The following is a 16,524-nucleotide window of genomic DNA, read 5'->3' as shown; positions in this document are numbered from 1 at the left end:
CAACTAATGTATTGCTATTCACACCAAACAATCATAATACTTTGTAAAACTTTATACAATATACAAACTTTGAATGAAACAATGACGTCATTGATGTTTTATCGTTCGAATTAAACGACATATATATTATATAAATTCCCTTTTATTAATGCTATGAATGTTATATTGTTGTTTCTAATCAAATTAACAAAGGAAATTGTTTTCCCCAAAATTAATTCTGACAAATAATAAGTTTGAATGATAGGCGTCATTTTCTTGAAATTATTATTTTTTGTTTAAAATAAGAGGAGGATTCTACACTCAACATTAATCCTTAAACCGACACGAATGATGTCAACGTACGACAAAACACAATGGAAGATTTATAATCAACACTTTTGCTGCCGTAAAACATAAAAAACAATAGACTGTTTAGATTGTGGTCTGGAAGAGTATAGATGGAAATAAAAAGAGGAAGATACATAGAAACAACATATAGACCACAAAGGCAATGGTACACCTTTTCAGACCACTAATTACAAAACTAAATAAAAATACTTAACTCTCTTCTAGTCTAGATAAAAAATGGAAATTCAAAAAGCTTCAAGATCGACAGTGTAATACATGTGCTGAGGCTACATGCTTAGAAGGCGTAGAAAAGAGATCAAACTAACCTGCACAAAGTAGAAAATAACAATGTCAAATGTCGAGATATTGCCATCAAATTCAGAAGCAGAAATTATCTGTAAATAGAAAATAACAAAGTCAAATGTCGAGATATTGCCACCAAATTCAGAAGCAGAAATGATCTGTCCACAGGAAATGCTGGATATGGTTTCGTAGTAACGACACAAAACGAGGTAACGCGAAACTAGTTTTATATCTTCACGACCTTTTACAGTGTAAAAGCACAGCACATAGCACGCACACATATGATGGATGACATGAGAATGTTGGAAATAAATCTCGCAAGGCACACCTGGAATTAAGTAAAAACGGAGGGGTTTAACTCATCACTCATCCGAGTGTCCCCGTTTAGCCTTCCGACGTGAATGTTTAGAGTTACCATTGCGAACAGGCTTCCTCACCTTGTTGCTGCAATCAAAACATTATTTCATTATCACAAAAAAAACGAGAAAAAGAGGTTGCATAAGTTAAATTTTAAGAAACAAGCTCCACACATACAAACTCAAAACAACATTTTATAAATATCGAAAGAGAAGAAAGCACTATACATAGACCAGTTGACTAACCAGAAAATGGCTGAACATAATTTCCACAGAAAAAAGATGGGCAGGGCCAGTAGAGCGGAGGCCTGCAATATTAAAGGTCAATTGAATAGCATCGTCCAACTTTTTTGGCATTCGCACAGAAATCATGGAAACATAAGACACAAAAGTCTAGTCAAATTCTTACAAGAAACCAAATCAACTCTTTCGTTGCAAGAGGTTTAGTGAGCTCGTGACTCTTAAGTTTCTCTTTCACTGTGTCTTGCACCTTCATTATAGATGAGAAAAATATGTTGAGATCATGAACCAGTGATGTAGTATGTATATGGACAAAGACAACAGTTAATAATCCATTCAATTATAAAGGAAACCCCTACGATTAATGAGCCACAAGAAAACAAGGCTCTGGTATGGTTCAATTAAGCACATCATTGACAAAAAAACCTCAATAATCCTCCCATCGTGGCGACTGCAGAATACAAACTTTGAAGGCAATAAGTTCACATACCTGATTATGGTAAGTAGTTGCTGACTCAAGGAATTTCCCATAGGCATGAACTGCTTCCTTTGTATAAGGCTTCAGAGTAACACGTACTTTATCAACATAAGGTCTAGTAGCAGTGGCAGCCTCATCAATATACGGTTTGCTGAATTTCTTCAATTCCTGCATGGTAAGCAGCCGATGTCTCATACTGCAGAATAGAGAAAGGATAAGCAAGTGAAATAACTGAACCATTATCTCACCTGAAAATAGGGATTCGTAAGCTCCCGAACTTTAATGACATGGGGAGTAACAGCAAACTTAGAAGCTTCATATATTTCAATAGTTTTTTCGGTCAACGATTTGACATGCGGTTCGACATTGGTAGATATCACCACCCACTGTTCCTTTATCGCTGGTACCCATTTCTTCATAAGATGATATGGAATAGAATGAACACCAATCACAAATTAATAGAAGGAACAATGTAGGCAAAGCACAACAATAAACAAAGAGGATAAAGAAAAAAACTGTACCCTATTAACATTACGCAATGCCGAATGCAATTGAAACCAAAAATGATCTCATTAGACCACACAAACCAATTCAAAGTATATAAAAACACAGATTAGCTAATTATCAAAATACTAGGATGTAAACAAGCGTAAACATAAATAAAGAAAAAGTGTAATTGAAATTTAATTACACACACGATGGTCAACTTCCCTTTTCTGCATCAAAAGCTGATCAGAATAAATCAAACACGAACAATCAGGATATATGAGTTCTTGTGAGACTTACAGTCTTAATTGTTTCCACATGTGGTGCAGCCCATTCTTCGGCTTGCGTCTTCTTCTCTATAGCCTGAATTGAGATAAAAGGGTGAACTAAATATTCCCGAAGGAGAGCATGAGCCATCACATATATCACAATGTCCATGAATAAGAATATGCAGTTAAAAAAACAATGACCTTCTGCGTCATCATCTCAATAGCAGGCTTCCCATGCAGCTGCCAGTTCTTCTCCAAATGTAACTGAAAATTGAAAGTCAATCAACTAAATAATAGATAAAGCACATAAATTGGAGAAATTAGAAAAATAATATAAAAATACCTGATATTGGATTAAATATTCTGCAAGCCAAGGTGGAAACCATGCACCACGGGCCTATTAACAGTTTTTGCAGATATTGAAGAGGCAAATTCAATAAGAAATACGTCCAAATTGTTTTTTACTTGCTAAGAAATGAAATGTATTCAAAATAACAACCAAACGAAAAATTGCAGGAACATGAATTACATGCTCTTTCCCTTTATGTTCAGCAGGTCATTCAATTTGGTCAAATTAATCGTCAGAAGTAAACCAGATGAGAACTAAACATGAATTTCATAGCTGATTTTGCGATAATTCAAATTTGCCCGAGAAGCTTGTAATAATTCTAAATAAAGTTGTCCAGTATCTCTATCCTATGCATTTTATAAATGTTCCGATTGATGACAACTATGGATCACAAGTAAATCCAAATGGTGATAGTTGGAGAAAGCCTTGAAACAACTCTTATACAACATGATACTACAACATATTGACAATTTAAAGATTGGACCTATAATAACAAATCAAATAGTCCATTTTCCACTGGATAATTTTTGCATGAGCGATATTAAGTCAATCTAGTTTGAGAATACATTTACTTCATAAATATTTCTACCTAGTTTTAGAATAAATTTACTTCATAAATATTTGTACAATGGGCCAACCATTACTCTCTAATGATTAAACAATTAAGGACTTCACTAATCGATGCATTGGCAAGTATGTAGTGCTTGGCTGTTACATGTTTCTCACTTGTAAATGTACGGAGGATTTATTACACAACTACATTATAAAGAAGAAAATCTCAAGTGTATTTAGTGTATAAAAAGATTTCAGGGAGGGGGAAGTGAACAAAACAGTAAGATTTAACAAAAATATGGCACATCAGTAAATTAGAGCTTATATCATTTACTAAAAACTCATATCCAGAGCTGTAGAAATAGAAAATAATATAATGAAACTATACCTCCATCAACTCCTTGGTTTTGGATGTAGCTTCAAACTTTGCCTTCATCATTTCTTCCTATATATATTTGGTACAAAAAAAATCAGTACTTGATCATACAAATCAATGAGTATTAGTATTTAATGCCTTGTTATATTGTTGACACGATACCTCAGCAATTTGAAGAGCTCGTTCTGTTTTGCGCAACTTTGTTTTCTGTTCATTATAAATCTTTTGAAGCTGTAAAGACAGAATGTCACGGTAATAACAAATTACACACAGAGTTAAATAACATACTAACCACATTAATCAGAAAATTATGAAAACTTTTTTAATGATAACTAATGAAATGCAATAAATAATCAATGCCGAGTCCATGCACTTCACAACACTCTACACTAATTCATGAAGATAAAGGATGGAGAACATGACTGCCCAAGATGAAGCTATTAGAAACAAAAAACTTGAAAGTTTTCAAATAGTTTCAACTTTTTACACGTGGGCGGCTCTTCGGATACATGTGACTTACATTCTCAACTTTAGAATTCAATTCCGCTGCCTTCTTTTCAACTTCAGCAGACCGGGTTTCCAATAGATCTTTTTCCTTATTTCTCAAAGCAATATTGGTTTTGAGTTTCTCCACCTCCTTTTCCAGTTCATCAACTTTTGCATGTGCCTTCCCCATTTGTTCAGCAACATCTAACTTTCCCTTTTTCTAAGTATACAAGAAGCCTTAGATACATATATAGCTTGAACATAACCGTTTCTTGAGCTCGTTGTTCAATCAAACATGTTAATTTATACATAATGACTCACATTTAGAGACGAAATTTCTCTCTCCAATGATGCAATGCTATCTAATTTTTCTTTTATTATCTTCTCCTTTGCAGCAATCGCCTCATCCTTGAGTTTGGTTTCTCGAGCTTTCTCGCCAATAAGGGACTCTTAATACCAAACAAACATGTAAGATAACAGAAGACAGTAACCAAATAAAATAGCAATAAGTTATTCTGCTCTGTCTAATGGCACGAGAAGGCAGCAACAAGTGTTGTACACTCGTCGGTTCTCATAAAATTTAGCAAGGGAATAAATTGTAAAGTTTGCAACTATTTGAACGAGACGAAAAGAGGGATCACAACAATTCTTACGGGTTTAACATTCTTAAGGGATATGTAACTAGCCTTCCTTCAGTAAGGCCCGAAGCAATAGTGATATGATATCCTATGAATCTAACAGGTAATAAGTTTCACTTTTCAAGAATCATGAATATGATTTATTCTTGTATGTACTATACATGCTTGGCATTGGTAAGACAATTCTTTAAAATAAACTAATATATCTCACACAATTAAAATTTCAGAGAACCATCCAAATCTGATTGCCTGAAGACGCAGCACCTGTCACTACCACCAAAAATTTCAATTTCAAATATATAAAAGTTCATTCATTTAAAATAGGAGACAACTGAACGCAATCAAGCAGATACGGCCAGTTCCACAAAGCATTCCACCAAGTTACACAATTTTTCCACACAATCAGCACGAATGCTCTTCAAATGGATATTTTCATAACTTGCCATGTATACGGAAGTTAATAGCAGAAACCAAATACTCCATACCTTCCAAATAAGTATTAATTTTTCCAAGGTTTTCATTTCATCAATAAAACAATCGCAGCTCTGAACATAAGTTCCAACGTAAGGACGATGGAATAACATTTTGGTTTTGCATTAAATAACAAACTTGAAAACAATAGGTAACAAACACGAAATATAACAACTGGATTCAAAATCGTCCCAATAAAACAGGTCAAAATCAAGGGTTTTCCACTTGGAGTGATAAAAAGAGGAAATCTTCAAAAAAAACTAACCGAGAGCATGGATCTTGGTCTTGAACCGCTCTACGACATCTGAGTCGTGGCCTTCCGATCTAGAAACACCATCGGCTTCCGAAATCAACACATCAGCATCGGCAGCTATCCGGCCAACAATTAGCGAAAGAAATACGGTAAATATGAACAGCTTTAACACCGCCATAAAGCCACAGATCGAGGCCACGGCGCTCCGATCACTGAATATCGAGCAATTTTAATCGTTTATCTCGAAATCTAAGACGATAATATTTGGTTTGAAGTGTGTTGTCTTTTCACGATGGGCTTCAAGAAGCCTTCGCTTTATAATATTTTCTAAGCTTTAAATATCAAGACTACGAGTAACTTCTGAGCTAATTGACGATAATGCCCTCGGCGGCAAACAAGGGCTGAAATACCTTGTTTGCCCTTTATAGGTGCCATTCGAACAACGTTAAATTTTATAATTATTAAAGAATAATAATTTAAGATTGAATAATAATTATTATTATTACCATGATCATTTTCAATGTTGTTAAACATGAGATCCTAAGATTAAAAAATACGTTAACATAATTATATCAAATCTATATAGAAAATATAATAATTTATTTTTATATAATGTGACAATTTAGTCAATTAACAGTGCAGGGCGACGTGTCCTTTTAAGTTTATATTAAAATTAATAATATATATAAATTATTTATTCATTTATGTGGTGGTGGTAGGGGTCGTTGGCATGCACGTGTCCTTTCGGGTCTGACCCAATCTCCCACCTTAACTTTCCAATGTACAACAATAGCAGAACGATGTACAAACTCATTTTTACATGTGTTTTGATTTGACAGATTTGATTGGTAATAACAGTTGAGTAAATCTCTTGTGAGATGATATCACAAATTTTTTATCTAATAAATCAACTTTATCGATATTCACAATAAAAAATAATACTCTTAACATAAAAAATAATATTTTTTCATAAATAACTCAAATAAAAAATTTTCTTTCACAAAATACGAATAATAAAATCGTCATTTTTTCCGTAACCAGTTATAAAATAAGTTCGAAAAAATATTTAATATATATCTAACTTCTCGCAGTTGCATATGCAAATTGCAAAGCAAATAATTTTTATTAAAAAATGAAACCCGCCGTTCAAAGAGGCAAGAAATGCTAGTAAAAATTTTCAATGCGCCACCACAAGACATTGAAACTATATAATTATTCTAATTGATATTAATTTAGTAACTATAATTTTAAAATATATATTAGCTGATTATAATAGCAATAAAAATGAAATTATTAATAATAATAGCAACTAAAACCCTTGATAAATTAATTTTAAAAAAAATTAAAACATGCACACTTTAATTTTAAGAATAATAAAATAAGTAATAAGTGTAAACTTGATATCTGAAATGATATATTTTTACTTTACAGACTAAACTTAGATAGTAAAATGGAAATAATATTAATAACTATTATAAATAATTGCAATAATATTTATAAAATTTAAATTACTTAAATGATAAATACAATAATAATATTAATAACAAATTGTTATATCTTCGTTAATTTAAAATATTAATTAATAAATAATAAATTACAATTACAAGAAATTTTATTAGTCGTTTAAAAACTTCCGAACGGCTTAATCTCACTAAACTCGTTTTGGAAAAGTTGGCAGTTGCCGGTAAATTCAAGAAAATGCTAAGCAATCAAACTCCTTCTAATTTTTAACACATCACATTCTGTTTCCTCTACCTCCCTTCCATTTGCTGTCCTCTCTTCTTGTTCCTGAGGTAGTCGCCCTGTTATTTATTGTTTTAGTGTTGCCAAATTTGAGGGCCACGATGGGTTTTATGTAAGCCATTCCAGGAAAGTTTCTCTTCTCTTTCGGTAGAGCTCGTAACTGAGGCAACCAAAATGCCACGAATTCTCCTTCAGGATCATAATTCTGAGCCTGGAAAAAAAAACAAAATAAGAATGTAACTCATTCCGATTATAAGCAATTTTATACGTTCCTAAACCACGAGAGAACCTTACTTGTTTAGGAATGCTGAAATATCTGTCTTCCCTAGGATCATTCCCAACACCTACATATAAATAGTAAGTAAAACCACGTTTGTCATCATTCACATTTAATAAGATTGACAACTGTCGAAATGCTATGGGATTACCGGCTCCATAGGTCCAATTTCCATAGTTGGAACACGGATCATAATCCAAAAGACAAGTCTCAAACCATTCAGCTCCCATTCTCCAGTCGATGCCCATGTCTCGAACCAGAAAGGAACAAACAATCTAGGAGAAAAAGAATGTTCAGACATTACCTTGGCTGCAGTTTCTTGATTCCATTCAGTCTTACATGATATCTTCATTTTTCTTACCTGTCGCCCACGATTTGACATGAACCCAGCACTCAGCAATTCCTTCATGTTTGCATCAATTAAAGGATAGCTGGAAAAAATGGCAACAAAAATTGGCAGACAAGAACATGTTCTTTGCTAATTTTTAAAGACAAAATGACCATAAGAAATGTTTGATCAATGGAATATGAGATACAGTACCCCGTACAACCATTCTTCCACAAATCAAAAAGTGCCTGATCTTGGCTCCAATTGGCCTGTATTTTTCGAGGACCACCTGAACAGAGACACATGACCAAGCATAAGATCACATATGCATTTTGGGGCCTCCCTATAAATTCTGAATAGTTTTTTGGTAAATTTTTTACCTGCATGAAAGAGAGAGTTACCCTGCTTGATTGATAGAAATCTGAAGTAATCTCTCCATATCAATTCAAACAATACCCTGAAAACATAATAACATTTCAATTTCAAAGATACAGCACGCTGAATACAGACTTGTCCTTTTTACTTTAATGCAATAACGAATAAACAAAATTTATGATATTTCAAAATCTCATCGTCTGAAATTTAACAACACTCACAAGACTAGTAGCGAAATAAAATTTTTAGATCAGCAACATTTCATTTTTGAACGAGAATCCAGAAATGAATAGCTAAAATGCTTAGTGAAGAATACCAGTAAGTCGAATCATTCGATTCTCTTGTCTTTTCATATCTCTTTACCTAAATATGTCAGATAGAAATTGGGCCTGTCAGTGTATAATTGAAAATTTGTTATTAATGGAAGAGATGAAAAAAGTAGCTTTGTACCTCTTCATAAATGAATCGGGGAGAAAGGCATCCTAATGCAAGCCAAATAGAAAACTTTGTTGAGTAATCGGGTCCTAACATTCCATTTCTTGTGATTTTATAAGTCCTCAACAGATCCTACAGAAGGAAAATTGCGATATTTTTTGTCATAAAGACAAAATGGTTAACACTACGCAGACCGAGAAAATACGAGGCACGGAATGGCTGGGGGTTATTTAATGCGTTCGGGGAGATTGACTACTGAAAAAAAATCAAATTTTTTCATGCAAAGGGGTTGATAACTCTAGCCTCCACTGGGTCTGTCCTGGTAACTAGATATAAAGCACAAACCAAATGTACTTGCCTTCTTCCAGAAATACTCCTGTACTCGACTCAATGCTGCACTTTCACCACCCGCAAAGGACATTCCTTTGCTGACCTGCACCAAGACCCAGTAATCTGAAGAAAACTTATCACCAAACTTAAACTAGTTACACCTGAAGTGAACTTCTTATACATAGAGTTCAACAGAACGTGCCTTTTCTGTCTGAAGCCCAAGTGAAGACAACTCAGGAACAGATCCCCAATCAACGACATCTGGTGCAGGTCCAAGTGATGTTGGGAACTTAATGCAATTCCGTATCGAAGATTTTGATTCAACTGACTGAAATTTTGATAATCAGACATCTACTAAACAAGAAATATCTGCCGACAAGTGACGTGTGGAGATCAAACTCTAAGAGAAAATTGAACCTTACGGAACTGGGTATAAATATCCGGTAAGGACTTGCAGCTAAATGGAAGGTCGTCTATGTGATACATACTACAACCCCAGATCAATTCTAATGTTGTTGACTTTGGATTCAGAACTCTCTGCAAATTTTTGGATACCAACCTCTCGACTGTCAGCTCTTCGCTGCACGTTTCTTTCTGGGCATAAACCTGATAACTAGACAGAAAAATTTAATAAAAAGACTATGATTCAAAAATTATAACAAGTAGTTCGATCTATGCTAGTAAAAGACAAAATAAAGTATAATTTTCTTAACAGTGTGAACTTCATATGCTTTTGCGAGTGCCGGAAGGACGTCCTCCGGTTTCCCCAGCTGTATAAAAAGATTGAGACCACGCTTCACCAAATTTCTTTTCAAGTCCGCTAAACATTGTATTAGAAATTGTGCTCTCAGGGCTGCCAAAGAAGTAAATACACAAGGTTCTCACATATGTCGAAATTCAAAAAAAGCGAACAGCCACATCAAGCACTTCTAGACAACAATCTCACACGTTGCAATAACAGTATAGACATCCCGTTGAAAGTGAAGGAGGTAATAATAATGTAGCTCGAAATGCATTGCAGGATACAAAATCAATCAACATTTTCAACAAATGGGAGTCCAAAAATTGAACGAAGCATAAAGGAGTCCAAAAATCCAACGAAGCATAACGACCATAACAACAGGAGCCGAAGCACAAAAGTTCCAAATTGGAAAATCGAGTTAAGACAATCACCATCTTTAAAGGTATACTACCAGCATATGAATCACATCGAGCGGGAATTTGATGTTTATCTGTAAGATATAGAGGTATTTGGTAACCTCCTTTGGTCTCTTTAGTATGCCACCTTTTGCATGTCCTAAAATTCCTCTCATTAATATCATATAAAGCATTAAATTTACGAACTATTTAGTATGAAAGGCTGATTTCCTTCAATCTCTCTATGTACTTTCTAATTTCATAAAATACCCTTTATCAGAACAATGGTTTAATGGATAAATTTTGATTTGGAAGTACTAAAACACTATACAGGCAAACAGCACGAGCCCGCAAAGCATGTGCCCAGCAACAGTTTTAGAAAATGAGATAGGTAATTGTGGAATGCATAAAAATGAATGGAATGACGCAACGACAAACATAATCGCAAAATCTAAGCACAAACTGTAAATTAAGAACTTCAAATCAAACGAAGTAACTATTTTTAAAGACACAAGTGACAAGATCAAATACCAACCTCATTTAGTATCAATAGAAGAAGAAAGACAGCTAGTCATAAACAGGGTTACTTATCTTAAATAAGTATTACACGTTAACTTATTTAACTAGCATGAATTTCAAATGCTTCTTCATTACCATGAAACAATGTATAAATATGCAATGATTAATTTTAAAGTTTACGGTATTCTTATCTAGGAACTACAAAAATACATTTCAAATCCTTGCATCAATTCAAATTCAACCTTAGAAAATTGAACAATAAATCTGAAATATTTTGCACGATACATATTACAAAACCGCAATCTCCAACAAAGAAAATGAACTAAGTGTACGAAGCGGTACCTCCAGTCTTAGGAAACCCAAAGTAATGCGTTGTCCCCAAATGTCTCGGATCAACACAGTAAACGGGCAAGACAACCTCCGATGAAGCCCAAGCCTTAAACAATACCTCATTGTCCAAAATCCTCAAATCATTCCTGAACCAAACAATCGCAACCCCTTTACCCTTCCGCTTCGACAAACCTGAGGACCCATCAAAACTGTACCTCTGAAACGCCTGTTCAGCAACCCGTTCGATTTCATCCGGCCCAAAATCGGGAACTTGGTGCACAGTTTGCGCAGTTCTAACAGCATTCGAGGAGTGCATGGTTCTAGTTAAACAGCAAAAAACGACAAATCTTTCGGGTGATTTAGCTTGAAAAGTGGGTTTTGTGGAGTGAAGAAAAAGGTTTGCTGAGGGACGAGAGAAAATTATGGCTAGATTATGGATCATCTCGTCGGGTTTACTGTGGTTTTGAAGCAGACGGGGTTCATTGGACGTTATAGATAGTTGAGAAGGTGACGCGTGGTGCGTGTACCGTACGATGACGTGGCGTTTCGCTAGCCTTTGAGAATTTGGGCTGACGAGGTTTGGGATGAAGCACCGTTTCAAATCCATATAACCAAATTTGCAAAATCAGAGGCTATTTTTTTTTTGAATTTTGAGATGATTCGATAAATATTTGACTTATATTCAAAACGAACCGAATTCGAACTAAACTTGATTAAAAATTATGTTGTTGAATAATTTGTAAACTGTTCGCTAGGGGTGATCAATTTTTTAATAATCGTCCGAACCACCTAAACCGAATTGCACTGCACCGTTTTTCATAATATTCTAAGAAAATCGCGATTAAAAATATGAATCATAAACCGCACCGCATAGACGGTTCGGTTATTTTTTTTTTTGCCAAGAATCGCACCGCCTAAACCGCTTGCCATAATATTTGACCTAAAATTATAATAATTTTTAAACAACATATTCAAATAAAGAAGTCATTATTCATATCATTACATCTCAAATCTCTTCAAAATTATTATTTTTACAAATAAAATTTATCTTCTTTTTAATTATTCTTCATATTAGTCTTTTATTAGGGAATTTATTTTATTTACTACAATATTTTGTTTGAAGTTTGAAAGTAAAAAAAAAGATAAAATAATGTAAATGTCATTTTGTTGTGAGTTTGTTATGTTGTTAAATTATTAACTTAGTTTTAGATTTTGATTATTGTTTTATCTATTTTTATTTTTGTACGATTTGAACTATATTTTATATTTAAAGATAATATATGGTTGTTGTTTTCAAATAAATTAAAATATATGTTCTAATATTTTTCATTAAAAAAACCGTAAACCGATCGCAACCGCTTGAAACCGTAAGACTAGTTCTTCATGTAAACCGCGATTATTTTTTCAAAATACTAACCGACCATATATGACAATTCGGTTTGAATTTTTTTAAAAAAAATTGTAAAATCGCACCGTTATCACCCATACCATTCGCGTACTTTAATATTTTATTAATATAATATATTATATATCAATCTTAATTATCGAAACTTAATAAGTCAAGAATATTTTGAACGTTTTGAGTCGAATTGAAAAAAATAAAATTTTCAAATTGCATATCAAAATCGAACTCAATTATATTTAATTTCAATCTTAAAATTATCGAACTCAATTCTATTTAATTTCAACCTTAAAATTTATTAATATTCTATTGGAGTTGATCCAAGCAACCTTACAGTTCCATGAGTCTTAAAATTGATTTTTATGTATTTGAATAGGTATTTTGTAAGACGGTCTCACGAATCTTTATATGTGAGACAGATCAACCGTACTGATATTTTCAATAAAAAATAATATTCTTAACATAAAAAATAATTTTTAACGGATACCTAGATTGAAGATCTTTCTCATAAAATAGATTCATTTACGTACGTGTTTTTGTTGTATTTATAAAAGTAGAATTAATTTATATAACTTGTGGAGCTCCAAATTTGCAGCAGGCGACAACTCTTCCAGTCATAGTCATCCATGGGCACAAGCAATCCAGCCACCGTTTCCAATGTCTTCGTCTACGGTAGCCTCCTCTCGGACGATGTCGTATGCGCGCTCTTGAGTCGCGTCCCTCCTTCTTCCCCTGCCATCCTACCCGACCAGTCAGTCTCTGTCAATTTCTTCCTACAAACATATATGTTACATGCATCCATGTACCTATTCAAGATGAGGGCGTATTCGTAGCTATTTGTCGAAATTAGCTTTTGCTTTGTTTTTCTGATCCGGGTTGTTTGTAATATTTGTGGAGATTTAGTGGATGGTGGGCAACTGATAGTGCCGCTTCCGATGCCTGATTTATATTATATCCTATTAGGACTGGTGTTTGCCTTCTTTTTTTTTTTTCGAATTAGACATTTTGAATATTTATTATTTTGCGATGATAAAAGCGAAGAATAATTCAGAAATGTTTGAGCTATAATCTTGGTTGTAGATTAAGGCAGCAATTTGTGCCATGAAAGATGTGATTTTTTTTTGTAAACAGCAAATCTTTGTGTTCGACTGCTGTGCGCACGATATATAAGTCCCTGTTTTAATGGTGTAAATTCATTCATTATTACTTACATGTGAATCTGGATTGAGACCAAAATGATCTCCATTCTAATTTGCGCACATTATATTTTCAGTGAAGATCACTGTCCAATTCTATGCATGTTCAATATTAATTAGATTTGATTATTTTGAGTTTTTATGTATGATTTTTTGAATAAAGTGTTTTTCTTATCAACATGCAGTAAGCAGGGAGCTGTGTTTCTGTTCTTGATATTTGTTTCCTTGTCTTTATTTTGAATAGCCATAGGTTTAGCATCAAGGGGCGTGTTTACCCTGCAATCATTCCCGTCGAAAATAAGAAAGTTATTGGGAAGGTGTGTTGCGTGTTACATATTCAATCTTTTGAACTTTCTTTGTTGCAGCATATTTTGTGATGCCTAGCCGGCGGGTACCCGTGCATTTTCTAATGATTAGAAATTGGTTATAGGTACTCATCGGCATCACCCCACCTGAACTTTATATTTTGGATACATTTGAGGATGTTGAATATGAGAGGAAGACTGTCGATGTTCTCTTTAATGTAGGTCACCATGTCTGGGTTCTTTATCATCTTGTTCTATATTTGTGGTTAATTTGTTGGCTTGAGCTTTCAAGCTTTTGCGACTGAAAGAGATTAACTTGCTTTTCTCCCTGAATTGGGACCTATGCATTCTGCTAAATCATTAGTAGAAGAAGGAAGAGAATAGGCTCGTGCCTTGGTGGAGAAGCCTCAGCTTGCTATATAATAAGGGAAAGATGTCTCATGCCATAGTTATGTGCATATCTATGCAACAATTGCCGACTGCAATTTATGGCACTTAAATATAGAACGGCCATGGACTTCTGTTTGCGAAAAAAAGTTAGGAACTTTATCTAAATGTTATTTGGCTGCTCAACTTATAAAGTGTCACTTGTGCATGTATTCTACATTTTGCCGATCTCTTGAATCTGCAGGATGGCTATGAGAAGTTGAGAACGGATACATATGTTTGGCAAAATAAAACAGATCCAAACCTCTATGGCGAGTGGGATTTTGAGGTGAATCTTCATCTTTCTTTCGGTCAAAAATAGGAATTTCATTTCCTATCACGCGACACACACACATTTAATTTTTTTGATAGATCAGAAAAGAAACTTTTCGAATGATAACTGTCTGCTCAAATTTTGAACGAGGACGAATCTGGACGACGCATCTTGAATAATTGTTGCGATCTCAATTCCTTGCATCGTACAGGAATGGAAGCAACTGCACTTTGAGGATTTCTTGAAGATGACAACCAAATTTAAGGAAGAATTGGAGCTACCTGATTCAAAGACGAGGGTTGCAACTTATGAATCATTTTATCAAGGAATAGCTAATAATCATTGAATCAATTGTCTCAACATATGATCTCTACCCTCGGTCCATTTCTCCTCAATATTTGACTTTGGATCAGAATCCCATTTGCACAAACCAGGTTAATTTTCATATATTAACCTTTTTTTTTCCTTAATCTGCAGAATCTGTTTGGATTTGGGAACTGATGCTCTGCATTCTTAAAGACTAGACAATATCTCATTTGTGACTTCTGTGAAAATACCAAAAAAAAATCTTGTAAATGCTTAATTCACAATAATAATAAAAAAAAAACTCTTGGATATTTTTAAATAAAGTTTTTAGGATTCTAATTTGAAATTAATAGGTTTTTTTTTATATTGCATTTTGTTTGTATGATGAATGTAGTTAGTTGTCTATTACAGTAATATACATCCTTCAGAGTCCTATTAGATGGGTTGATATGACTGTATGAGTAGGATGTGTAATAATATTGAATAAATAATAATTGATTTGATTAATTAATTTAGGGATAAAATGAAAATCTATTTTTTGTTCATTTACAATAATTAATGAATATGAATAAAGAAATATATAAATAATAATACTGTAATTTTAAGTCAATCATTTGATCGATTTGGAATAAATAAATATTTAGTTGAATTTAATTAAATTAATAATCATATCAAGCCAACGAAATGCAACCTCATGTTTTTTTTAATGGCAAACTTCATTTTAAAAAATGCTTTGGTCCATTAATTGGTTAATGAAATAATTTACTTGTTCTGAACTAATATGTATATGGGAGCCATTCTCCTCTTTTGGCTTATAATATAAAAGAAAAGGGGACAATTTTATGCACCTTATTGAAATAAAGATTACCTAATTTGTTAAGCCAACTTGGTCATCAATAAAAAAAAAGTTTGGTAGGCAGGGAAATAAAGTAAAAACTTTTTTAACCAAAAAAAAAAGAGAGGAGGAAATTAGGGGAATATTTTAATCCCTTCTTTCCCTTGGCCAATTAGAGAGGTAAGCAGACATCATTTCTTTCTTTTTAAATGGAAAATATTACATTTTTAAAAAAGTTTCATGATGCTTTATTTCATTTTCAGACTGTTTTCAAAGTTCCAAAAAATACATTCCCATTTCATTTAGGTTTCTTCCATTGAAATGCATGCCCCTTTACTGACACCTTTTCATTTGTTGTAACCATCCCAACCACATGTCGAGATCGACCAACAAGGTTGCTCGGTTAGCTTGTGAAACTTCTGATGTTTCTTCTTTTGTTGTTTGATGTTCTGGTGATATACCAGCTTGATTACTTAGTATTGTAAATCAAGATATTATGAAGTAATGAATTTGTTTTACTTTAAAAAAAACCATCCCAGCCAAAAAAAATAATAAAAAATGACTCTACTCATTTTTTATCCCTCAAAAACAAATATAATTTCAAAAATACTTTATTCAAAAGAGAGAAAAGGAAAGAAAAATATAAAACATCAATAAATTTTATAATAAGTGTAATAATTATTCATACGAAGTAAAACGATCGAACCGTGAAATCTATACTG

At 33.4% G+C, this 16,524-nt stretch overlaps 3 protein-coding genes across 4 annotated transcripts; 1 reads left to right on the top strand and 2 right to left on the bottom strand.

Moving 5' to 3' along the window:
- Positions 1-359: 359 nt before the first annotated feature.
- On the bottom strand, positions 360-5,899 carry LOC140834478 (uncharacterized). Its single transcript, XM_073199367.1, has 14 exons — positions 5,597-5,899; positions 4,544-4,671; positions 4,257-4,442; positions 3,899-3,967; positions 3,749-3,805; positions 2,803-2,856; positions 2,661-2,723; positions 2,491-2,553; positions 1,953-2,117; positions 1,717-1,872; positions 1,396-1,476; positions 1,233-1,294; positions 959-1,074; positions 360-653 (listed from the first exon to the last, which is right to left on the bottom strand). Exons 1-13 carry the CDS (start codon positions 5,760-5,762, stop codon positions 993-995), a joined length of 1,332 nt encoding a protein of 443 aa, XP_073055468.1. The 5' UTR covers positions 5,763-5,899; the 3' UTR covers positions 360-653; positions 959-992.
- Positions 5,900-7,186: 1,287 nt separating this feature from the next.
- Positions 7,187-11,534, bottom strand: LOC140834471 (cryptochrome DASH, chloroplastic/mitochondrial). Its single transcript, XM_073199359.1, has 13 exons — positions 11,071-11,534; positions 9,786-9,925; positions 9,490-9,678; positions 9,275-9,400; positions 9,101-9,175; positions 8,758-8,874; positions 8,624-8,670; positions 8,313-8,389; positions 8,146-8,221; positions 7,966-8,035; positions 7,756-7,879; positions 7,622-7,671; positions 7,187-7,538 (listed from the first exon to the last, which is right to left on the bottom strand). Exons 1-13 carry the CDS (start codon positions 11,498-11,500, stop codon positions 7,320-7,322), a joined length of 1,740 nt encoding a protein of 579 aa, XP_073055460.1. The 5' UTR covers positions 11,501-11,534; the 3' UTR covers positions 7,187-7,319.
- Positions 11,535-13,009: 1,475 nt separating this feature from the next.
- LOC140834470 (AIG2-like protein D) lies at positions 13,010-15,279 on the top strand. Of its 2 annotated transcripts, XM_073199358.1 has the most exons (6): positions 13,010-13,211; positions 13,901-13,973; positions 14,087-14,179; positions 14,593-14,676; positions 14,873-15,040; positions 15,139-15,279. In XM_073199358.1, the coding sequence occupies exons 1-5, from the start codon at positions 13,087-13,089 to the stop codon at positions 15,005-15,007; spliced, it is 510 nt and encodes a 169-aa protein (XP_073055459.1). In that variant the 5' UTR covers positions 13,010-13,086; the 3' UTR covers positions 15,008-15,040; positions 15,139-15,279. The 2 variants fall into 2 exon arrangements, with proteins under 2 accessions (XP_073055459.1, XP_073055458.1); XM_073199357.1 differs by lacking the exon at positions 15,139-15,279 and having other exon boundaries at positions 14,873-15,106.
- The last annotated feature ends 1,245 nt before the right edge of the window (positions 15,280-16,524 follow it).

Source organism: Primulina eburnea, chromosome 6 (genome assembly GCF_022965805.1).
Source record: "Primulina eburnea isolate SZY01 chromosome 6, ASM2296580v1, whole genome shotgun sequence".
NCBI lineage: Eukaryota > Viridiplantae > Streptophyta > Magnoliopsida > Lamiales > Gesneriaceae > Primulina > Primulina eburnea.
The sequence above is the reverse complement of the archived record's forward strand: the minus strand, read 5'-3'. Positions and strand labels throughout refer to the sequence as shown.